The sequence below is a fragment of the Chelonia mydas genome, chromosome 6, assembly GCF_015237465.2.
Source record: "Chelonia mydas isolate rCheMyd1 chromosome 6, rCheMyd1.pri.v2, whole genome shotgun sequence".
In the NCBI taxonomy this organism is placed as follows: Eukaryota; Metazoa; Chordata; order Testudines; family Cheloniidae; genus Chelonia; species Chelonia mydas.
In genome coordinates this window covers 48,118,142-48,141,320 of record NC_051246.2, presented here as the reverse complement: position 1 = coordinate 48,141,320, position 23,179 = coordinate 48,118,142, and the positions used below count along the sequence as shown (strand labels likewise).

General features: G+C 39.2%; 1 protein-coding gene across 2 annotated transcripts in view; it reads left to right on the top strand.

Annotated features, from left to right (window-relative positions):
* The first annotated feature begins 5,172 nt into the window (after positions 1 to 5,172).
* The window catches only part of SLC17A6 (solute carrier family 17 member 6), a 48,804-nt gene continuing 30,797 nt past the window's right edge, over positions 5,173 to 23,179 (top strand). Inside the window, exons 1-3 of one of the 2 annotated variants that reach the window (XM_007067925.3) lie at positions 5,173 to 6,217; positions 9,084 to 9,336; positions 10,851 to 10,969. In XM_007067925.3, the coding sequence (XP_007067987.1) occupies positions 6,132 to 6,217; positions 9,084 to 9,336; positions 10,851 to 10,969 (458 nt within the window). In that variant the 5' untranslated portion in view covers positions 5,173 to 6,131. The remainder of the gene's footprint in view (positions 6,218 to 9,083; positions 9,337 to 10,850; positions 10,970 to 23,179) is intronic. The other variant, XM_043549515.1, reaches the window with a different exon arrangement.

Here is a 23,179-nt window from a genome sequence, read left to right as displayed (position 1 = left end):
TGTTTACTTTGAACAGAGAATTTGCCAGCAGAGCTACACACAGAGGATTCTACTTGACAAAAGACTGCACAGTCCAACACTGCAGCCAGCTCCTTGTTAGATCCTTGGTGTCTTTCTCTCTCTGTATCTTTTCTTGTGACCTACCTGTTCCTGTGCTCTCATCCCAAAGCCACAGGACTGTATTTTCAATAAGCATGGGCTAATTCAGGCTAGATCTGAGCATTAACTTTGCTTCTGTCCAGATGCTTAGGAACTCCTCAGTCTGATTCAGGTAAAACCATATTCAGTAGAGCCACAAGAAGAGAATACTTACAGGGGGGCCTTTAAACTGTATCTCAGACTGCTTTGTACTGGTATAGTGGAATAATATATTCCAAAGTATGGCATATGCCGAGACATTATTTATTATTATTTGCCTCGTGGGAACTTCCAGCCACCCCTGTGAGGATCAGGGTCCCACTGTGCTAGATGCTGTGCAGACACACTAGAAGACACCATCCTGTCCTTGAACAGTTTACAATCTAATAAACCAAGCAACATATGGAGGGTGGGGGAACAGGAAGCAATCAATTATATGCAGTTTTAGTACATACATTACAGAACCTCTCAACATAATCCCTCAGTAGCCTTTACTGCCATATTTGCCTGTGTAGGACTGGAGTCATAACCTCAGGAGAAAGCGAGGCTAGCTGGTTATGAAGCAGATCTGCAGCTACTTCTGAGAAGGCACCTCATCAAGGAAGCAATGTTAACCAAGCTGCAACTATATGTGACATTGGCTGGCATCCTGAGTGCTTCAACAACTGGGCTTCAGAGCAGGACACAGCACAGAGACCTCACTAATGGATGTCCTCCCATGACAATGGGTAGAGACCACATCTGGGTTCTTAAATGACTTGATCTTTGTAGCTTTCAACAGAGTTGACCACTGGTTAGGTGCTACTAATCAGGCCTTCAGGACATAGCTGGATCAGCCAAAGGCTGCTCTAAATTCTGCCAAGGACAAGACCAGCACAGACCCCTGATGGGGATAATGGTGCAAAGATGCATTAAAGCCATCTTTGTGTTTCCTTTTCTTAGCTGTAGCTAAGGATCTGCCACAGGATTTATTTAATGAGCAACCTATTAACATAAAACTAAATTATAAATCAGTGGTTCTCAATTCATGGCCAGTGGGCCACTTGTGGCCCAATCAGCACACAGCTGCAGCCCATGTGACATCCTCAGGCCCATACAGGTAGAATATATACTGTGTGGATGTGGCCCACATAAACATAGACTGCTACATAGGAGACCCATAGTGGTAAATAGGTTGAGAACCACTGTTATAAATGCACAGGAAATAGATGCCCATAGGTTTAATGAGCTATTGCTTCTTCCAGACACAGTCTCTCTTCAATCAATTTCTCTGACCTCACACTTCCTATATGGCCTGACTTCTTTCCAAGAGAGATTATAGTTCTTTGCATCCCTTTGGGATTTTATAGTTCCCCAGTCCCAAAGGAGGTACCAAACTGCACCATTGTTAAGGTGAAATCCTGGCTTTATTGACGTTAATGGTCAATTGACTTCAATGGACCCAGAATTTCAGACTTAATCTGTGAGCCTTGCTCACACTAGTATCATTCCCAAATTGATTTGGATTTGGTTGCAGTCATGCACCTTACTGCTGAATTTTTATGGGATAAACAATTGTGAGCCTCAAAGAATTGTACTTTATATTATGCTATTTTATTGAAACAGATTTTCAAAGCCTCCAAGGGGCTCTGGATACCCCAAAGTCTCAGGCTGAATGCAAGTGTGTGCATAGAGGGGAGGGTCTTTTAAATCTTTTAAATTTACATCTACAAAGTTGCACTTTTGTAGATAGGATTCTATCATATAATACAACTTCATTGGTGAATCTGTGTGCATGTCACATAATAAGAAAGGATAATACATTTTGTAATGAGTGATGTAGGTAAAGCAAGGTTGCAGGCAATCTAGAGAATCCAAATATTTTTAAATTAATCAGAAATCACCAATTTATTTCACTGATGAAATCTACAGATATCTAATATGATAACACTGTGCTGTGTTCATCAGTGACAACTAAATTTAGCAAGCTGAGTCAGACACCCAGTCAGAGATATATATTATCAGGCTGATTCTATAAATCTCTAGATACTATTGTGATGAGTTCTATAGAAAACTTAAGGATGGATAGATCAATATTAATATGAAAAACTGAGCTTTGAAAAACACAATCATGAACTCTCAGCTTCTATTTTGCTTAATTCATTAGGAATACAGACAGTCAGAAGACATATAGGGAGACTATGCAGTATTTGGGCCATTTCAGGCACCCAAACCTTCAGTTTTCAGTCAGAAAAAAACTTCCATTCACAGGTAGTGGGAATGCTGCCTGATCAAATGGTGCAGGATCAATCATAAATATAATTGTTTGCACTCAGTTCCATGAGAAAAACTTTGGAGATAGGCAGCATCCTGCTGGACTCACACATCATCCCACAACTGTTCCAAGAGCTTCTTTGAGAACAGTGTTCTTATTGGATTATTTGAGACAGATTTATCTGCTTTCAACCAATGTGTGCAAGTGCTATCATAACTGGTATTTACTGCATAAGGGCCTGATCCAAAGCCCACTGAGGTCAATGGAAAAACATCAATTGATTTCAAGTGTGTTGACAGAAAGACTTTAATAATAATAATTAACAATGATTCATATCTTCAGGCCACCAATTAAATAGGTAAATCTCTAGTGTCATTTAAAAGGCTGACTGGTCTGGGCATGTTTTATAGCACTAGCCATCATAGTCTCTTACTATGCAGTTGAAACTGCAGTTGAAACAATAAGTAGAGCTCTCATTGGGAAAGGTCTCAGGAAACTGCTAATATGGTATACACTAGCCATAGTATACCCACTTCAGAACTACCACTGCACCTATGGATGGTATCATTTTAACTTTCCAAGGTCCATTGTTAGAGTCTATTTTTTATATACGTAAGGAATAGTTCATTTTTTTCAATGAATGAGCACATCAGTCCTCTAACACTATTCTTGGGTGGTGTTAGGCTGGATACAGATGGACATTATTAATTATTATTTAGTTCTCCCAAACCAGTGAGCACTCCTTATTCAATGAGCTTTAGTAGTAGCAGTACAATAACAATGTGGCAATGCTAAGGAATCCAATTCGGGCTCAGAGCCCATTCATAGTAGGTACTGTGCAAATGAACAACACAAAGATAAGCCTCTGAGGCAGAAACTAACACTATAAAGCCCTGATTTAGAAAAGCACACTTTAAATTTTAGATATGTGCTTAAATGCTTTCCTGAAGAGGGATGCTTTTCTGAATCTGAGTCTAGAACATTTCCCCATTACTGACTGAATTATTCTCTATCCCTTCTGCCTCTTGGAAATTTCTATTAATAAATAGGTTTCAGAGTAGCAGCGGTGTTAGTCTGTATTCGCAAAAAGAAAAGGAGTACTTGTGGCACCTTAGAGACTAACAAATTTATTTGAGCATAAGCTTTCGTGAGCTACAGCTCACTTCATCAGATGCATTCAGTGGAAAATACAGTGGGGAGATCAGTGATCTGAATGCATCTGATGAAGTGAGCTGTAGCTCACGAAAGCTTATGCTCAAATAAATTTGTTAGTCTCTAAGGTGCCACAAGTACTCCTTTTCTTTTTATTAATAAACAGGTTGTCAAATATCTGCAATGGTAAACTGGAGAAATGAAGCAAGGTGACCCAATGGACAGATGCAGTTAAAAAATTATGGATGGCAATAGAGACTGTAATAAATCCTAAAGTTCCTTTCAACAAACGAAACGAGAAGTATAAAGAAGAATCTATAATGAAACCTGCACTGAAGGCCACATCCAGTATTTAGCATTCTATATAAAGCAAAGCTGAATTTCAATATGAGGAAGTATCTTGTTTTAGGAGTACATAGTTTAAATGTACTTTCTATTATGGTATTTTATAGTGCTTTCATGTCTTTGAAATACCATTACAAACTGAAATCTACTATCATTGCAATAGCTGCAGTGTTATAAGAATTGGCTTTACTGATATGAACGTGCTTTGCTGATGTAAAATATCATTGTCCTTCCACCAGGGGGCAACACTAGTAAAAATATTTAAATAATCCAGAACAATTGTTTTTAGAATATTGTGGCGGGACTATATATTTTAGCAGGAAATTATTCTTTTCATCTTGATTTTAAAAATATTTTATTTATAGGAACTTTTGTTACAGAGAAAGTAAGCAAGTGCAAGGGCTTCAATTTTCAAATAAATTTGTTTTTGGGTACAGAATTATGAATGTCCTTTTTTCTGATTAATAAACATTGTAATAGAAACTTTGAGATGGATTTCATATTGGAAAGAGATCTAAGATAAATGCAATCATCATGATTTAGAAATAAAACGTTACTTTTAACATGTATAATCAACTGCAAGGTGATTAAAACTGATAAATGACTACCAAATTCTGTTTGCAGTGGATGTGTGTACACAGGAAAGCTTGTCTCTTTCTCTAAGAGAAGTTGGTCCAGTAAAAGATATTACTTCGCCCACCTTGTCTTTCTACCAAATTCTGGAAAGATAAGATGACCAAAATCTCAGAACGTACCTTGATCACTGCAGTGGTGAAAAAATATCATATGTAAAAGTTATATTAGATATTACACAAAAGTGTCATTAAAGGGCAGATCACAAAGGTATAAAAATTACACATGTATAAGCGTTAGAAACCATGTCCATGTCTAATATATAGATCTAAATTATGACAATGTATTAGAGAGCTATAAATGTTGAGCTAGAAATAAAATATGATCTTAGGTGGACAGACAGATTCTATCTATTTAGGGAGACACAACTGTCAGATTACATCTGGTATTAATATTCCGATGTATTTTGCCATTGGTGCCCTGTTTCTCCAGGGGCTCTGACTGACTACCTTTTGCCACATGATCACGCCCTTTGTTTACATTAACAGCACAATTGAATTAAGTACAATAGCCTCTGCATGCAGCAAACTCCCTCGTAATGCTCTGTAGTCCTTGCCCTGAACAACGGGGTCGGGCTATGCGTCAGAAAACGAGGAGGGGGGGGCTAAGGCGAGCGCTCAAAAGTAAATTGTCAGCGTTTCATAAACTCCAGTTTCCCTTTTAGCTGCATCATCCTCTGGAAAACCTGGATGGGGACGATGACACGGCTCCTCTTCGGTTTCCATAGCATCCAGTCTTCAAGCCCCCCGCAATGAATCCGCCCAGTTCCCCATGAAAGTTGGCAGCCCGGCAGGCTCCCGATTGCGCTCTCCCCGGTGCTGAGAACACTCGGGAGCCACCCGAGAGCCACGGGCGCTGTCTGTGGTGCTGAAATCACTCGGGCACACGCGGGAGCGACAAAGGGCGCTGGGCGGACTAGAATCACCAACCCCAGACGCGCGAACTGCCGGTCTGCTCTAGAGCCTTGCCCTGGGCGCGCTGCCCTGGGAGTAAGTGGCTGCGGACTTGCTCACAGTAATGAAGTGCTAGGGCTGCTATTGTCCGACAGCTTGGAACTTAGCCGCCAGGTTCTCTCAGGCTGGCACGTGCTGGGCATTGGGAACTTTTGACTTCTTCTTTGGAGTGATAAATTAGATGACCCTCCCCACCCCCCACCCCCCCACACCTCTCAATCCCTACGGATTAGGGAAACGTTCAGCAGAAAACCAGGATTCTAAACACTGGACCATCTTCTCCTAGGAAGTAGGGTCATTCCCCCTGCCAAATCAGCCATGGCACTGCCTCCACCGTCTGCCAATGAGTCCTGCACTTCCGAAAAGACTTTCTAATTGTGGCTCCCAACTCTGTTCTGTTAGGAAAGCCGTGGGTTGCATGTAGCTTGCTCTCTCTCTCTCTCTCTCTCTCTCTGGCTCTCCCCCCTCTCTCTGTCTCCCTCTTGCTCTCTCGCACACACACACATACACACACTGACTCAGGCTCCCTTTATCTGGAGACGCACCGATAGCCATGGGAGAAAAAGTTAGAGATTAAACCAATATGAGCGATCATAGCTGTTCATAGCAGTGCCCTGTTCAACACAGAGTGGAGCCCAGTGAAAACCTCTGGAGGCATGGAGTCGGTAAAACAAAGGATTTTGACCCCCGGCAAGGAGGGAATGAAGAATTTTGCTGGGAAATCGCTCGGTCAACTCTACAGGTAAGAAAGATCTCGGTCCGGGGGCTGGATTTCTTACTGGAAAGAATGGGAGGCTTTCCTTAGCCTAAAATTGCTGGATCAGTTCGAATATACGCTATCTGTGTACGTTAGGTTGCTGCTAGACTGATAGCTATTTATAGGTTTTCTTGATATCATCTACAAACTAACGCTACCATTACACTATGGCACCGAAATAACTTGCATAGCTGGCTTGCGGAGGATGTTTTTAAATGTGTCCTAAGAGATTTCCCCCATCTTTCTACCCAGAAATTTGATCTCATTTTAAAAATAGAATCAACAGAGAGCAGCACTCCTGTATTTTTATTTCATTTCAGTGCAGGGCACCCGTAGGATCCCTTTCACTTTCCTTAGAGAGCGTATTTTTTTTAAAAAAAATGAAACTATAAAATCATTCCTGATTTCGATTAACCGGTTCCCTTGTGTAACCGCCCGTCAGATGAAGAAAAACACGGAAATGCATAAATAATTGATAACCGAACGATTTCTCTCTCTGAAGCTAGGACAAATATATTGAGAGAGACACCTTCAATTATTTATCCGTCTGCATAGAAAAGGGTCCATTTCTTTTGTAGAAAATGCACAACCGCAATGGATGAAACCATAAAGTTAATCCAGCAATAGGAGGGTGCGTGTATTTCCATCGTCTTCAGGTGTGTGTATAGATGCACGCAACCACACACCTGAAGTGCATTGACACGAAATTTGAACACACCATTCCTCGATTGGATCACACCATTCCATCATAAATGGCCCTGTGAAATCTGACGACTTTGGTGACCCCCCAAAATATGATTTTTTACGAGAAAACTACAAAATAAAAATTGGGAGAATATATTTTCGGACATTTGCGTTTAGAACAAAGTATCCCACTCTCTCCAACGTTATTAGAATTTTCTGAATAAAGCAAAATGAGCGATTGTCTTAATACCTAGAGTGGAAGTTGTTTTTCTCCACCTATGCGGCAGTGGAGAATAGGCACAGTATTATTCCAGCAATAATGGTACATGATTTACAACTTCCTATATAATTTTGAGAGGAAAGGAAATATGAAGTAAATTATCAAATAAAATGATGCTTTCTATTGTAATAGAAACTAGTATAGTTAGAGTCTAGAAATATATGGATATTTTACCACCAGCCTACATAAATTCAATCGTTTTAAACTGACTGAAAATATGTAAAATATCTGAAAAACAGAATAAATTAGTACGGGCCTCTCGAATATCATGGGAAATGTACTTTTCTTCTCTATGAATAAACTACAATAATCGAGTTCAGCACTAAATATTCTTCGATAGATATGAAAACACACCTGCGACTCACAATACCTTCTATATCATATCTCAAACAGGTTTTTAAAGAATGATCTAAATAAGGCACTCTGTGAACTTCCGAGGATTTAACAAATATTCCATCAGGACTAGCCACACTTCAGAGAATCAACGTATAATTTTCTATTCGTAATTTTAAAGTGGAAATAATCTGTTTATTATGTCCCATGATCTTTGCTTCATTTCAGGTGGAATCAAATCAAATCAATTCTGTGCGAAAGCTGGTGCTCAGATTTTATCGTTTGAATGAACCAGTTTTAACTATAAAATATATTGTTCTATTTTAATTATATTTTTAAGAGGATGGGGATCTTGCAACCCTGACTCAGGGGAGTAAGCCTTACACCAGTGAATAATAAGAGTAAATTCAACTGAGTACGTGTTGCAGGGCATGGCCCATCCTTTCTTTATACATAATATGAATAATGTTTGGGGTCTGATCCTGCCAATCGTTACTCACCCATTACTCAGGGGAGTTGACCTGGGTTGAATTACTCACCTGCGGAGAATTGTTCACGTGGGCAAGGATTGGCAGCCTTGGAGGCAAGGCAGCGGTCTAGCAAAATGAAATGTTTGGATGCAGTTTTCAAATACCCTGTTCTGCAGAGGCTGCACTTCTGAGTAGTTAATCGGCCTCTTTTGCATCTTACTATAATGTGGGGAATGTTTTAGCGATAAACCCAGCACATTTTTTCCTCAAAAAGGCATGTTAAGATTTTTCTCCCCTATAAAAATAAAATACACGTACATGTTTTGAAGCATACTGTGCGGGTGCAAATGGCTGCATTGATTCATTATATTATAATCAAAATGTGTAAATATTAATGTATGGATTTTCCTTTAGAAGTTTAAACTTAAAACCCTGGGAGCTTCGATTTAATATTTTGGTAAATGTGGGCACTGAGAGAGCAGCGGAAAAAACAGACCTAAAGTAAGTCTAGTTAATAATCAGAGTGCAGATTATTGCATGTAATCTTCACAAATTCATGTTATTAATATTGCAAGGGTATCGAGTCATCTGCAGATGGGTAGTTCTCAAACACTGGCATGTTTCGTTAAAATGGCTATGACAGCCATTTTGCAGATCTGGAATAAATAGAAATAATTGCTCATCTTTACAGCATTTCTTCCGCTTCCACATTCACAAGCACTGTAGAACTAATTCCTCTCATATTTATAATGTAATAACAATAGAGTTTAAAACTCCAAGATAATTTTTCATCTCCCAGCAATCCCCTTTGAATTAGACAACATGGCGCCTCTGCAGTGGTTGCAGCTGATGTCTTCTTAATGTCTCCTACATATTTAACCAGAGATCTTTAATGATAGATGAACAGTTCCATCTGCTGCTCCTCCCTCTTTTTTTGGGAAATGAATAATTATGCATCCCACAAGTCTTGCTAAAGAACAACTGAAGGTAATTTTTCAGTCATAGTGACTTTGCCATTCAAGTGACCTGTTCGGGAGAGTTGGCTTCAACTCTCTTGCTTGTCTTTTCCCCTTGTGTTGGGCAGAGTCCTAGAGAAGAAACAGAAGCCTGGGGACAACATCGAACTCACAGAAGATGGGAAACCCCTGGAGGCGCCCGTGAAGAAAGCCCCAGTGTGCGACTGTACCTGCTTTGGGCTCCCCCGGAGGTACATCATTGCCATCATGAGTGGACTGGGATTCTGCATCTCTTTTGGAATCCGTTGTAACTTGGGGGTAGCCATCGTGGATATGGTCAATAACAGCACCATACACCGAGGAGGAAAAATTATTAAAGAGGTGGGAATCACTCCCCTTTAATCCCGTAACACGAATATAAACCATAATATCCTCAGGATAGAGTAATAACAAAGAATGAATAGAATAAGTAAGACCCCCTTTAGATTTTTATGATATTTCCAATCATTCTAATAATAACAATAATAAAATCGAGACGGTTTCCTCCTTCTGCTATAATCTGCTCGCTTCTGGGTAGGAGAATCCTACAGTGAACTGCCCCAGAACAACGTCGTATTTTATTTATAACAGAGAGGACCATGATCCAAAGAATGTGTGTATGGGGGGAGGGAGGGAATAAAAGCTCGATTGTGCCTATTTTGTTTTCTGTCTTTCCCAGACCAAGAGGTCATTCCGTGGCACAAGTTTGTGTGCAGATATTTTGCTTTTATACCCAGCTTTGGGGACCTCAATCATTTCGCAAATTAAATGCACGGAATAGAGAACATGAGCATGAATAAACCACTCCAAAGCGGCTGCCCAATTCTCTAAAGGAAATGGAGTGGTTTGTTGCGGAACGTTTGGAAATATCAGGATGAATGAGTTTTGGTTAACAAAATGCAACGCTGTAAAAGTCATCTATGGCCCAATGAGAAAACATTTTTCATTTATAAGGTGCTTAACCATATGTATATCGCCTATGTACACAAAGACAAGAATATATCTGATATGTAAATGTATACGTGTAGAAATGTATACATTTATATATCATATAGAATATATATTTGTGTATATACACATACACGTGTGTACATACACAGAGGGATAAACAGGCAGCTAGATAGACCGATATGGCCGTTTTCGATTCCACTGAGTCCATGCTATAGATATATTCGATGGGCTCCATTGCAAATGCAGGTGATCCACTTACGATGAGCCAAATCATTTTTTTCCCCTCCAAAATACCTTGAAGCACTTTCCTCATTCCCATGTTTGTGAGCTTACCTGCGATGTAGGCAACTGGCTCTCTCTCGGTCTCGCTCTCTCTGTAGAGAGATGTATTACAACTGGCTGTGTGTGCCAGGGAGCGTGAGAGTGAGTGTGACTCTGAGTGTGTGTTTGTGTGCGGGGGGGGGGGCCCTTTCCTCTCTCCTCCCCTCAACCCCTTCTCTAGACTGGATCGGACAGAAGAAAACACACGTGTTTCCACCCCTTTCTCTAGGAGATTCGAGGGCATCTTTGGTTCCAAGATTCCCATATTTTTAGGGTTAACAGCGATTACGAGATAGAAATCATGTCTCTCCTCTCTCCTCCAGTACTAATGCCAGATTTTTGTAGGCATTCTAGCATATTTGTTCTAGAGACCAATTTTAACGCAAATCGGTTATTATTTTGGCGGTTAGCACCTTGCCCCATTTCTATATCGTACCGGCTAGTAAATGGGCATGTTCAACATTAATCGAAATTCCGCAAAGATTGCCTAGCGTTAAACTATTATTAATAAATGCTTTCGTTTGGCCTGCTTACATCCTTCCTATTTTCTTTCTCCCCTTTCTCCTTGGTTTTTGCACTGGAAGAAAGCGAAGTTTAATTGGGACCCTGAAACAGTTGGCATGATCCATGGCTCTTTTTTCTGGGGATATATAGTCACTCAAATCCCCGGGGGATATATAGCATCCAGACTAGCAGCTAACAGGTAAAGACGGTCTAATATAAATATATAAATGTATATAAACAGAAACATGGATACTATACATCGGGTTGCTATGTTTAGATTTTGACTGTTAAAACAGCGGGTATAAATGCAGGCACATTATGCGAAAAGCAGACGGAGCAGGGTGTCTGGTTCGTTAGTGCTATTCTGCTGATGGCTTCCTACAATTGTCATCTGTTGAATTCAGTATAAAGGCAGCTTTCCTCTCTTCTTTATGGCTGCTAGAGGGGCAATAGCGGACGGGCACTTTCCTTCGGCAAAACTCCACTCACTGTAAGTAAGATGAGCCTTTATGGATGGTGTAGACGAGACAAAGTATGTTAGGCTTTGATTCGCAGTATCAACTGCGGCGTGCAAACCAAACATGAACCCCAACCTAACCGTCTGCCTCTGCAAGCCAGCATTTTTTGCTGGCACTGCAGCACATTGAGGCAACAATTATACAGCGAGGAATTATTATTCAACTCAAGTCACCCAGAGGCATATTTCTGAAAAGCATGGGGTATTGAAAAATATGTCTGTGTTCCTCTGTAATCATTGAAATAATAATACAATAATTTTGAAGGTCAAGAAACAAACATTCGAAATAAATGAAAATGAATCTTGAAATTGTATTTTATTACCATTTTAATTATTTTCTGATTTTATATGGATTTCATGTTTGTTTCTTGTCCTTTAAAATGTATATTGCAATAAAGTTGCTATGATTATTTTTTACTTTATTTAGTTTCCTTTTCACTAAGATTATCAGGATAGAATTTTTCAAAGTTGAAAGACACTGAAATCCCTTTATTTATTTAAATACAATCTTTTTTTAAAAGAAATGGGGAAAATAGCAGATATCAGTAGTTATTAATTGACATGGAACTGAATATAGTCCACTCTGAATAAAATGGAAGAAAAACATGTTTCAATGAGCTTTGCACAATGAAAAGGAAGTGCAGATGGTGCAGGGTCTTAAAGATTCGTTTCTATGGTGTCTGGCAATATTTCAAGCACCCAGGGTGTGATTCCACCTGTTAATTAGATCCACTGAGTATTCAAGACACACGAGGCATTCATATCCATCCTTAATGCCACAGACTCATCATTTGGAGAGGTAGGAAAGGTCCTAGTGCCACTCCTCTCGAGCAGCAATGGACTAGGTACAAATGGATATTAAAAGGGAAGGTGCAGTTTTAGCTCATCACAGGAGTGTGTAACATCAAAGGTAGGACTAGGAGCGTTAGACAGACTTTTACAATGAAGTTCTCTCACCAGGCCATGTTTTTTATTTAAACAAGGACACAAATATACTTGCCAAGCCTGCAGTTCTCTTGAGAGCACAGAGCTCCATTAAAAGATAAATCAATGAATGGTGAGATCCTTAGCTGTGTAAATTAATGTAGCTCTGTTGATGCCCATTTACACCAGCAGAAGATTTGGTCCATGATTTTGGAAATAAAACAAATGCAGTGTTAATATATACAGTAACCCAGTATGTTTTTATCTTTTAGGTAAAATGTCCCTTTCCCCAGCTTTCCAATAATAGATTAGAAATATAAAGGCAATTTAAAAAAATTCACAAGAGATCATCCCCTAAAAGGCCTCTATCCATCCAAATACACCACCTTTCCTTTCTGTACCAAATCCTGTAATCTTCATCCAGTCCATTACAATTTACTTCAAAGGGAATTTTGCCTTAATAAAAAGCGTGTAGGATCTGAACCAGAGAGTCAAATTCCATTCTTGATTATCCTAGTGTAATTCCATTTAAGTCGTTTGACTCAGTACAGAGTTATAAAAGTAGAATCGCAATCAGAATTGGATCAAATAGGTGGAAGACAAAACTTACTTTGTTATTGGCAGCGTGCTGCTGAGTATGCAGGAGCTTGCTTGCTTGACGTTAAGATTCAGTCCAGAAGCCCACTTTTAGCTAATTACAAGGATTTGGACATATCTCTAAAATGTCATTAATTTATTAAAATATGGAAAAAATCAAACTCCAGTTAAAACACATTCATGTTCACATCATGGAATCCTTCCTACAGTCCAGTAATTCTCAATTTAAATTGAAGAATATCTTTATTTTGTTGAACTGAAACACATTAGCCAGGCCTTTAAAGCTGTCCCCCCAAACCATCATCTACTTCCTGCCAAGCGAGAATCATCAATGGTGAGCCAAGCCATGGCTTCTATTTATTTTTCATCTGGTCAATCAATGGAGAGCTTTTTACTGGGATCATGGATTTCTTTGCTAATTGCAGAAATCAAGACGTTTGCTGCACGTTGGCTCACTTTCTAATTTATTTGCAGCCTCAGTCACAATTCTTCAGGTTCACTTTTAGTGTCCCATGACAAAGAGGACTGAATAGAGATTTCTAGGATCTAATTATCTAATTATTTTTGCATGATAGTTTGGCTCATGGTTAATTTCACATTGCAACAGTGAGATTCTTGTTTCTTCAAGAACTGTCTGTTTTTAAATAAGAAATCCGTATATCCCTAATAATTAGATTGATGTTTTAGTTCAAAGATAAATACATTTACAAGACTGACAATGGTGGCAAAGAAAATAATGGTCTTGGACAATTCAGAAATATATTTTTGAATTGTTCTTGATTGACTCCAATAACATTTTCAGTTTTGAAGTCAATGGGACTATTTGCATGAGTAGTAGGAGATGGGTTTGGCATTGTATATTTCATTCTGATTTGCATTGTTGACGGACTTTCTAATCCTCTGTTGTGCTGAACACCCTCAACTCCCATTGACTTCAATGCATTTAGTGACTCACAAGACAGAATCAGCACTTTACAAAATCAGGATCAGGCCCTAAGTGCCAAAGCTCATTTTTAACAAGGAGTTTCAAAAGTTGCATCTCCCTGTGTAGTAGCTAAAAATGGAACAGAGATCCCTTTGGCTAGAATGCAAGAGTCATTTCTTCTCCCAGAGGAGGTTCTGCCATTGGAGGATGTTGATGTGACATCAACCTGCAAAGAATGAGAGCAGAGAACAGGAATCTAGGGTTGAACAAAGTCCCAAGGCTTCACATTTCCTCCAAATAAAGATAATCTTTCCATTGATTAAACCTTAAGATATTAATAGCATGGAGTACAGGGGACCATTCTGGTAGTTTTGTGGCAGTCCTCTGCCACCTAGGATTCAGGACTAACAATTTCTTTCTCCCCAGACTCTCAAGCTCTGGGAATATTGTAGGACTAGTGAGCTCACTTCTGTTCAACTTCTCATTAAACAACACTGCTTTCCTCCCAGGGCTAATTTATACTGGGAATGGAATTAATGGGATTTGCAGAAAGAGAGAGAGATAGATCCTTAGCTGGAGGAAATGTTGTCATGACACAGGGCCCTTGAGGTTGCTGTGGCAAAAGAGGAGAGGTGGATTCCAAGAACTACTCCAGAAAAATGTGCATGCACAAATATACTATAGATCAGTTACAATACCATGCCCATTGATGGTCTCATGCAAGACGAGCAAGTTCAAGCTCATACTACTTGCCCAAAGGTCTAGAAATGACAAGTATTAATTATTATTGGTTTTATTGGATTCACTCTGGATTTCCTCAGGATAACTTACAGCAAAATGCATCCCAAGGAAGGAGGGCGGGAAATGAGCGCACAATTATATTTGCATTTTTTAAAATTCATTTGAATATTTTCTGTAAAACCAGGAAAATTCCACTGCAGAATTTTGGTATCACTTTTCTGCATTGCTAAATCAACTGAGTCAGAATTCACAATGCAAGTTACTGCCAATTGAAAGCCCTAAAAATCATATCTGGATGCTTTTAAAGGTTTGAATGCCAATATTATAGTGGTTCCCCACAAGAGTGCCTAACATTAGGGACTGATAGCATTTCACAGTGTCTGAGTGAATAGCACTCCATGAAATGCTGACTGTTCTCTAACCCTAACCCTCAGAATTTAGAATTAGGCCATAAAAATAATCATGGTTCATCTCAGACCAACAGAGATTTTTAAAGCAAATGCACTTTACACTGATTGAAGCTTTGTTAGATAATAAATAAATGAATATGATTTGTGGTTTGGGAGTTCTTGAGCTCTTATAATTAAAAATGTCTTATATAAAATTGATGACCAAGATGGTTAGGTATTTTATAATCATGTGAGGGGTGGGATATTTTGGTAAAAACATGCAGAAATTATTTTTCAATAATTAATTTCACTGTCCATTTGTAGCACAGCAATGACATTATACTGAATATTTTCTAAGTATTACCCTTACACCATAGTCTAGAGAAGCTAATGTAGTTTGTTTCATTTCACTAGTATATCAATTGATTAAACATACATCATAGGATATTAGGGCCCAGTCCTGAAAATCTTAACACATGAATGGTTGTGCTTAAGTCAGAGGGCTCAATTGTTCCTTGAGTTTAACCTCTGCTTGATTCAGGAGAAGGGTATTGGGGAACCAGTTACAATCACTTATTCTGTGCCAGTCCAGACCCATCATTTGTTAGATCAGCCTAGGGACTGCATTACCTTATGGCACAAGTGCAGATTTCCCTATCGGAATTTAAATCAATGAAAGACTGATAGTATAGTGGAGCTCTATCAATTCCTTTCCCATGTATCCTCTTCCCTATACTAGGGGAGCAGTTGACACATGAGTCAACTCTACTGGGAGTTCCCACTCCCATCATGGGATTTTCCACTGATGGGTTGCAGCAAGGATCTGGACCCTTTGCATCACCTAAGTGGTACAAAGTGGCTGGAGTGTAATGCAGAATCGGATCCAAAGTGATAAATCTCATGACAAAGGTTTTACACAACCAACCTCTTACCTTGTAGAGGCAACATTGTCTAACGGGGTGAGAACAGGACTGAACAAAAAGAACTCTTTAGTTCTTATCCTGTGCTAACACTGACGGATGGTGTGAAACAATTCACTTAGGACAGTTCAATGGTGCCATTTAGGCAGGCCATGCATTGTGGGAATCTACTGCCTAATGCCCTAATGGGAAGCTGCAGGAGGAATTCTGATGCAGGGAGACTGATGTCCTCCCAGAGCTCAGTGGCGCACAAGAGGAGTGAACCAATGTTAACTATTTCCCCTGTTGTGCTGGTCACACTCCAGGAGATAGCGCAGGGGGAGGCACATGGTCCTGACTCCTTCTTGCCACTCTCACTCCCCTTTTGGGCACAGTGCAGCCCTGGAGGTGAATGGAAGGGGTACTCCTATAATTGTGACAGGATCATTCAAATAGAGGAGAGATTCCTTGTGCCTTCCATTTCCAAGCCAGTGCTTGTAAATCAACCAATGCTGATGAACTCATTGGGGGTGCTGTGAGGATTAGCTACTTGTGCATCCTTCAGAGATGTAAATCTCTATCTCTAAGCACTGAGGGTTAACTGGAGTTTACCTTTAAACTAGAAAAGTAATGAAATTCTGAATTTAGCCTTCTTCTACACTCACACCTCCGTGAATGCTACAGAGGTCTGAGAATAACGTGTGATTTTATGTACCTGTTGTGCTATATAACACCTAAGTGAAAACGTGTGGAACTGTAATATCACTTTCATATTGTTTTGCTGCTTTTGCCAAGCAGAATTCTAATAATCTACTATAGTTAAAATAGGATTTTTAAGTGAAAACAATGGGACCACATTCTTATAAGTTAGGCTAAAAATCCAGGGTGAAATCCTGGCTCCATCGAAGCTAATACCAAAATTCCCTTTGATTTCACCACTGATTGATTTCACCACTGATAGACAGCTAGATAGGGTAGGCCCATTGAAGTCAATGGAGCTATGCCAATTTACACTAGCTGAGGAGCTGGTCCCATGTGTGCAATTTCATGCTTAATGTAGGAAAGCAATACTTGTGTTTGTACATGAAAATACGGAGTTGAGCATCCAAGCGGCCAATCAGATTCACAACTGGTCATGAGCACAATAAATCAATCAATCAATCAATAAATAAATCCATTCAGCAGGAGTAATTATCAGTCATTGCTTGTGAAAATTTGGTTTTTGAAAATCAGACTATAAAAGAGTTGCATGCTTCTGTTGAGTAAAACAAAGGGTCATGAACATTTTAAATGGTGAGTGTTCCGATGCTAGAACTTTCCCTTATGAAAAATCATGTAAAATATAACAGAAGATAATGATTTTAAAAAAGGAAAGAAACAACCTATGAAATTCTATGGCAATGACATAAGATTTTCTTTCTCTGTTAAATCCCGTGGGTCAGATTCTTAGATGGTGTAAATGGGTATAGTTCCATTAAAGCAGCTGGCCTAATATGTTTTTAGTTCATTTCACAGTATGCTGCTGAATTTCTGTAGAACCTTTGTTAATTTAATTTCTATTAAGTTCTATAGCATTTTCTCATGATGGCTTAAATAGAAATATATAAAGCAACCTGTGACTTCAAGCTCTTCCTTTTATTTCAGTTTTTAAAATCCAATTCACCCAAGCAGTAAGGACTGAATTCTGATCACCCTTACTCACAGCAAGTAATCCTTTTGATTCCACTGAGATTACTTGCATGAATAAATTGAGCTATATTCCATACAGATATATCAATGCATTTCTTCCCAAAAGGTCAGAAATATTTTAATCTGAACTGTGGCATTAGAGTGAGAGTGAAATTGTTATTGTCACTGATCCCTAATTAGTAAAATAATAATAATAAAATAATAAACAACAATGTAAAGCCAAATCTTTCTAAAGTAAGGTATTCTGAATTCAAAGTGTGACTGCAGCTTAATATCTTTACATTCACTTTTTTGCAGGATAAATTATTCCACACTCATTTTGTATACAGAAGTAACAAAGTATTCTTATATTTAACATAGAGTATTGTTATATTTAGCAAACAATAAATGAGTCATACTGTAACTGGGATATGTAGGAATGTTTGATTTCCGGTTTGGTTCTGCAAGTTCTAATTTCATCCCTTCTAATGTAACTGCATTATAAAATAACCCCTGAGGCTATTCCTGCCAACCCTTCCTTTCATGTTCACTTCACAACCATGCAGATTGAACTGGGCTATGCTGCCAGGCACAGGTGCATGCCGCTTCTGTTTCCAGTCAGAGCAGCCAACACAGCACAAAGCACTAAGAAGTCTCTGTCACCCCACTGTGTTGCAGAGCCTTTTAAGTACCACTCATGAGGGTGGCTGGTGGTGCTGCTCCCTGTGCCATATGGCTCTGGATCCTTCCATTTTTCTGTCATGAATGATGAAGCCATTTTCACAATTTAACGATTCACCAAGGGATTTGGGTGGGGTTTTTTGTTTGATAAAAGCAGGCCTCAGATGTGTGGCAAAATTAATAATGCAGCCAATCCTTTATTAGATTGGATTAGATGGTGAGGGATCAGCTTTTACATATTAATGTTTCACAAAAGGCTTAAAATAGGATTTAGTATGAGTAGCACACAGACACCTCCCCCATCCCATGTAGCTGCATGAATGGAAATAGCCGGTTTCATCACATTTTTTAGATGATGTGCAAAATTGCAGCTCTGGCACAGCTCGTTGAGATACACCGCATTATTAACAGGACCAGCCTGAAGGCTAACAGCACCATGGACAAGCACAGACAAAACAAAAGCATTAAGGATAAGAGTTCACCTCTAATTTTGGTGATAGCTTCTTGTATTTGTCTTGCTTAGCAGCTAGGTTGGTAAGCCTTTCTGATATTCATGGAACAATACCAGTTTTGTTGGGCTTATTCTGTATCATTTGTACTCGGAGGCCATTTCAGCAAAGTAATTAGGCATGTGCTCAACTTTGAACATGAGCCATCCTATTCCTGTTTAAGTAATTAAACATGTGTTTAACTTTGCATCAAATGTTTCCTGAAATACCTTCAGACTAATGCAACACCATCATCATGTTCTGAAAATGTTGAGACACATTAAAGACAATTTGGAGACTATACCTTACGGATCAATCTTGAAGAGTCTATGGAAATGTGAAGTCTCTCTCAATACTTCTAGTGAGGGGTAAATAAAATGGGATTGGAAGAGAACCACTAAATGATATAAATCTTAAACTTATTGAGAAGTTCTGTTTTTCTTCATGGTCAGGACTATGTCAGCTTGGTGACATACCTGCTCCTCACCTTGAAAAGAGTTGTGCTCTTAATGTAACAAAGATAAGCATTTAAAACAGTATCTCCAAATAGGTGTCTCAGAATTCTTGGACCAAGTTAATTGACCAAATTCTCAAGATCACACACATCAGTGACAATGCTGAATGTCACTCTCCTGTATTGCCATCTAACCCATGAAAATGTTTGCATATGGTGGGCAATGTACAGTGATGGATGGTAGTTTGTCTAAATATTAGGGCTGTCAAGCAATTAAAAAAATTAATTGCGCGATTAATCGTGTGATAAACAAATAAATCGCGCGATTAATCGCAATGTTAAACAATAATAGAATACCATTTATTTAAATATTTTTGGATGTTTTCTACATTGTCAAATATATTGATTTCAATTACAGCACAGAATACAAAGTGTACAGTGCTCACTTTATATTTATTTTTGATTATAAATATTTGCACTGTAAAAACAAAAGAAATAGTATTTTTCAATTCACTACTACAAGTACTATTAGTGCAACCTCTTTATCATGAAAGTTTAACTTACGAATGTAGAATTATGTACAAGAAAAACCTGCATTCAAAAATAAAACTATGTAAAACTTTACAGCCTACAAGTCCTTGTTCAGCCAATTGTTCAGACAAACAAGTTTGTTTTCTTTCGCAGAAGATAATGCTGCCTGCTTCTTGTTTACAATGTCACTTGAAAGTGAGAACAGGCGTTTGCATGGCACTGTTGTAGTCAGCGTTGCAAGATATTTACATGCCAGATGCACTAAAGATTCTTATGTTCCTTGATGCTTCAACCCCTATTCCACAGGACATGAGTCCATGCTGATAACGGGTTCTGCTTGATAACGATCCAAAGCAGTGCGGGCCGACGCATGTTCATTTTCCTCATCTGAGTCAAATGCCTCCGCAGAAGGTTGATTTTCTCTCTTGGTGGTTTGGGTTCTGTAGTTTCTGCATCAGAGTGTTGCTCTTTTAAGCCTTCTGAAAGCATGCTCCATGCCTCATCCTTCTTAGGTTTTGGAAGACATTTCAGATTCTTTGCATTTTGTCACATTTGCAGTGAAAGTGTTCTTACAGCGAACAACATGTGATGGGTCATCATTTGACACTGCTATAACACAAAATATATGGCAGAATGTGGGTACAACAGAACAGGAGACATAAAATTCTCCCCCAAGGAGTTCAGTCACTAATTTAATTAACACATTATTTTTTAATGAGCATCATCAGTATGGAAGCATGTCCTCTGGAATGATGGCTAAAGCATGAAGAAGTATATGAATCTTTAGTGCATCTGGCACGTAAATATCTTGCAACGCCAGCTACAACAGTGCCATGCAATTGCCTGTTCTCACTTTCAGGTGACACTGTAATTAAGATGTGGGCAGCATTATCTCCCGCAAATTAAAAAAACTTGTTTCTCTTAGCGATTGGCTGAATAAGAAGTAGGACTGAGTGGACTTGTAGGCTCTGAAGTTTTACATTGTTTTGTTTGAGTGTAGATATATAACAAAAAAACCCTACATTTTTAAGTTGCACTTTCATATAAAGAGATTGAGCTACAGTTGAATTGCACTACATTATGAGGTGAATTGAAAAATACGATTTCTTTTATCATTTTTACAGTGCAAATATTTGTAATAAAAAATAATATAAAGTGACCACTGTACACTTTATATTCTGTGTTATAATTGAAATTGATATATTTAAAAATGAAGAAAAACATCCAAAAATATTTAATAAATTTCAAATGGTATTCACTTGTTTGACAGTGTGATTACTTTTTTTTTGAGTTAATCAAATGAGTTAACTGCGATTAATCGACAGCCCTACTAAATATAGAAGTTATGATTAAATCTGAGAACCATATCTAGTTCTAATTAAGGCTGGATTGTGTACCCATGTTGCTGCGAAGATATAACACCCAAGTTGGACTTCCATGGGACACAGTGCGCCCCAGTAGACATTGTTACTGTGTCTCTCCTTGGCCCCAAGCACACAAGTATGAGCTTAACTTTAAGCATGTGAGTATTCCCATTGACTTCCAGTTAAGCATGTGCTTAAATGCTTTGCTAGACTGTTGTAGAATATGTGATATTCAGAGTCTTTGCAAATTCTCAGGCCTTGAGCCTGCAAGCCCTTGCAGAGCATGCAGTAGAGAAAACAAGGTGGCTGCACCCCAGTGCCAGTGTGAGCAAAGACTTCATGTCAGCACAGTTAGTGTTCTATTTAGTCCTCACACCAAATGAGCAGTGTAGATATCAAATCACTTGTCTTCACTGCAGTTATCTCATTTTATAACTTGGGGTTTCTCCCTAGTTTAAGTCCTGTACGCACACAAAACCTTTTAAATCATGTGTGATGGTGCTTTTAACTCAAGTTGGCTGGCCCAAGAGGGGGTATAGACTAAGGCCTGAATTAGCATGATTCTTCAGCTGCTAACACAATTACTGTGTATAGTGCACACAGGCTAATTCCACATGAGTACCACTAGTGCTCCAATGCCTTCCCACAATTCTCCCTGTGTGCCCGGAAAAGACAGTTCCCACAATTCACTAGGAAAGAATTAATAGAATAGCTCATCTTACTGTGGTGCTAAGAAGCATGGGATGTGCGTCCAGTATTCTTAGTGTCGCACATGAGAGAGTACAGTGCCTGTGTGGACACAGCAACTTGAGTGCTATTTTGCAGTCTGGCTGCTCTTGCTTGTGCTAGGGTAACTTGAAAGGACTAACTTGAGAGTTGAGAACATGACTTGTCTGGGAATGTTGTGAAGACCAGAAGTCCATGAGTCGCTATTAGCCAAGATGGTCAGGGATACAATCCCATGCTCTGGGTGTCCCTAAGCCTCTAACTGCCAGAAGCTGGGACTGGATGACAGGAGATGGATCAGTCGATAAATTGCCTTGTTCTGTTCATACCCTCTAAAGTGTCTGGCACTGGCCACTGTCGGAAGACCGGATTCTGGGCTAGATGGATCATTGGTCTCACCTAGTATGGCTGTTATGTTACTCTGCAGTGAAAACATACTCTACACCTTCTCTATGGAGGATTAAGCCCTTATGAATCTCTACCTAGGGTGAAATTCACCCATTAGTTTGGCTGTGTGAGTTCTGGATGGACTAGTGTTGAGGGAGAATGTGGGCTGAGTGAGGAGAAGTGGCTGGTCAGTTGGGTCCATGAATACACGGACACAGTATTCCTACGCATAATTCATATGGATCACAAATCCTGTTTCCAAGCAAGGGCTTGTGTAGAGTGGTGGCTGTACCCTGCCTGTGGGTTGTCCCAGCAAACCCAATGGTTCTCACACATAAAGCTTGTTTCATTAGGTTTTACATGAGTGTTGTTGTATTTCACCCAGAAGGAACTAAGAATGCTGAAATACACCAAAAAGGTATCCACCATATTGCACGTTTTCACTGATGACGGACAGCTCCAGTCTTTGCTTGAAATGCTGTGAAGATCACAAAAGGATAGGAAGGGGATGGTGAACAAAAGTAAACAGAGTGTATTAGTTTGGTCTGAGATTGTTTGGGAATGGATGTGGGAAATTCTGTTCTTCTTGGTGAAAATACTTAGTTCAGTAAATATAGGAAGAGTATAAAAAGGTAGGGGAGTTCCTCTCTCCTAAGGCTTAAAGATACAAGTGTGCAGTGGTGAGAGATCCTGGTGATCATGCAGAAATGCACACCCAATTGCATGCCTAGGGTTGTACATATAGCTGCAGCCATTGCAAGCCAAATTCTGTCATCAGTTATATTGGTATAAATTGCCATTGTGGGCAGCACAGTAGAAACATGTGCTCAGGCTCACTGCAGAGCAATAGTTAATAGAGCAAGCAAGATACTAGGCCATATTTAAAAAGGGACAGAGAATACTAATGAAGATATCAGAATGCCACTAAAATCACTCAGTGGTATGCTCTCACATTGAATACTGGGTTTAGTTCTGGTCAGCCCATCTCTAAAAAGGGAGTGAACAGAAATAGAAAAGGTCCAGAGAAGGGCAATCACTGTGATTAGAAGCAAGAGAAGGCATCCATATAAAGGAAGATTAAAGAGATTATTAGGACTATTTAGTTTAGAGAGGAGATG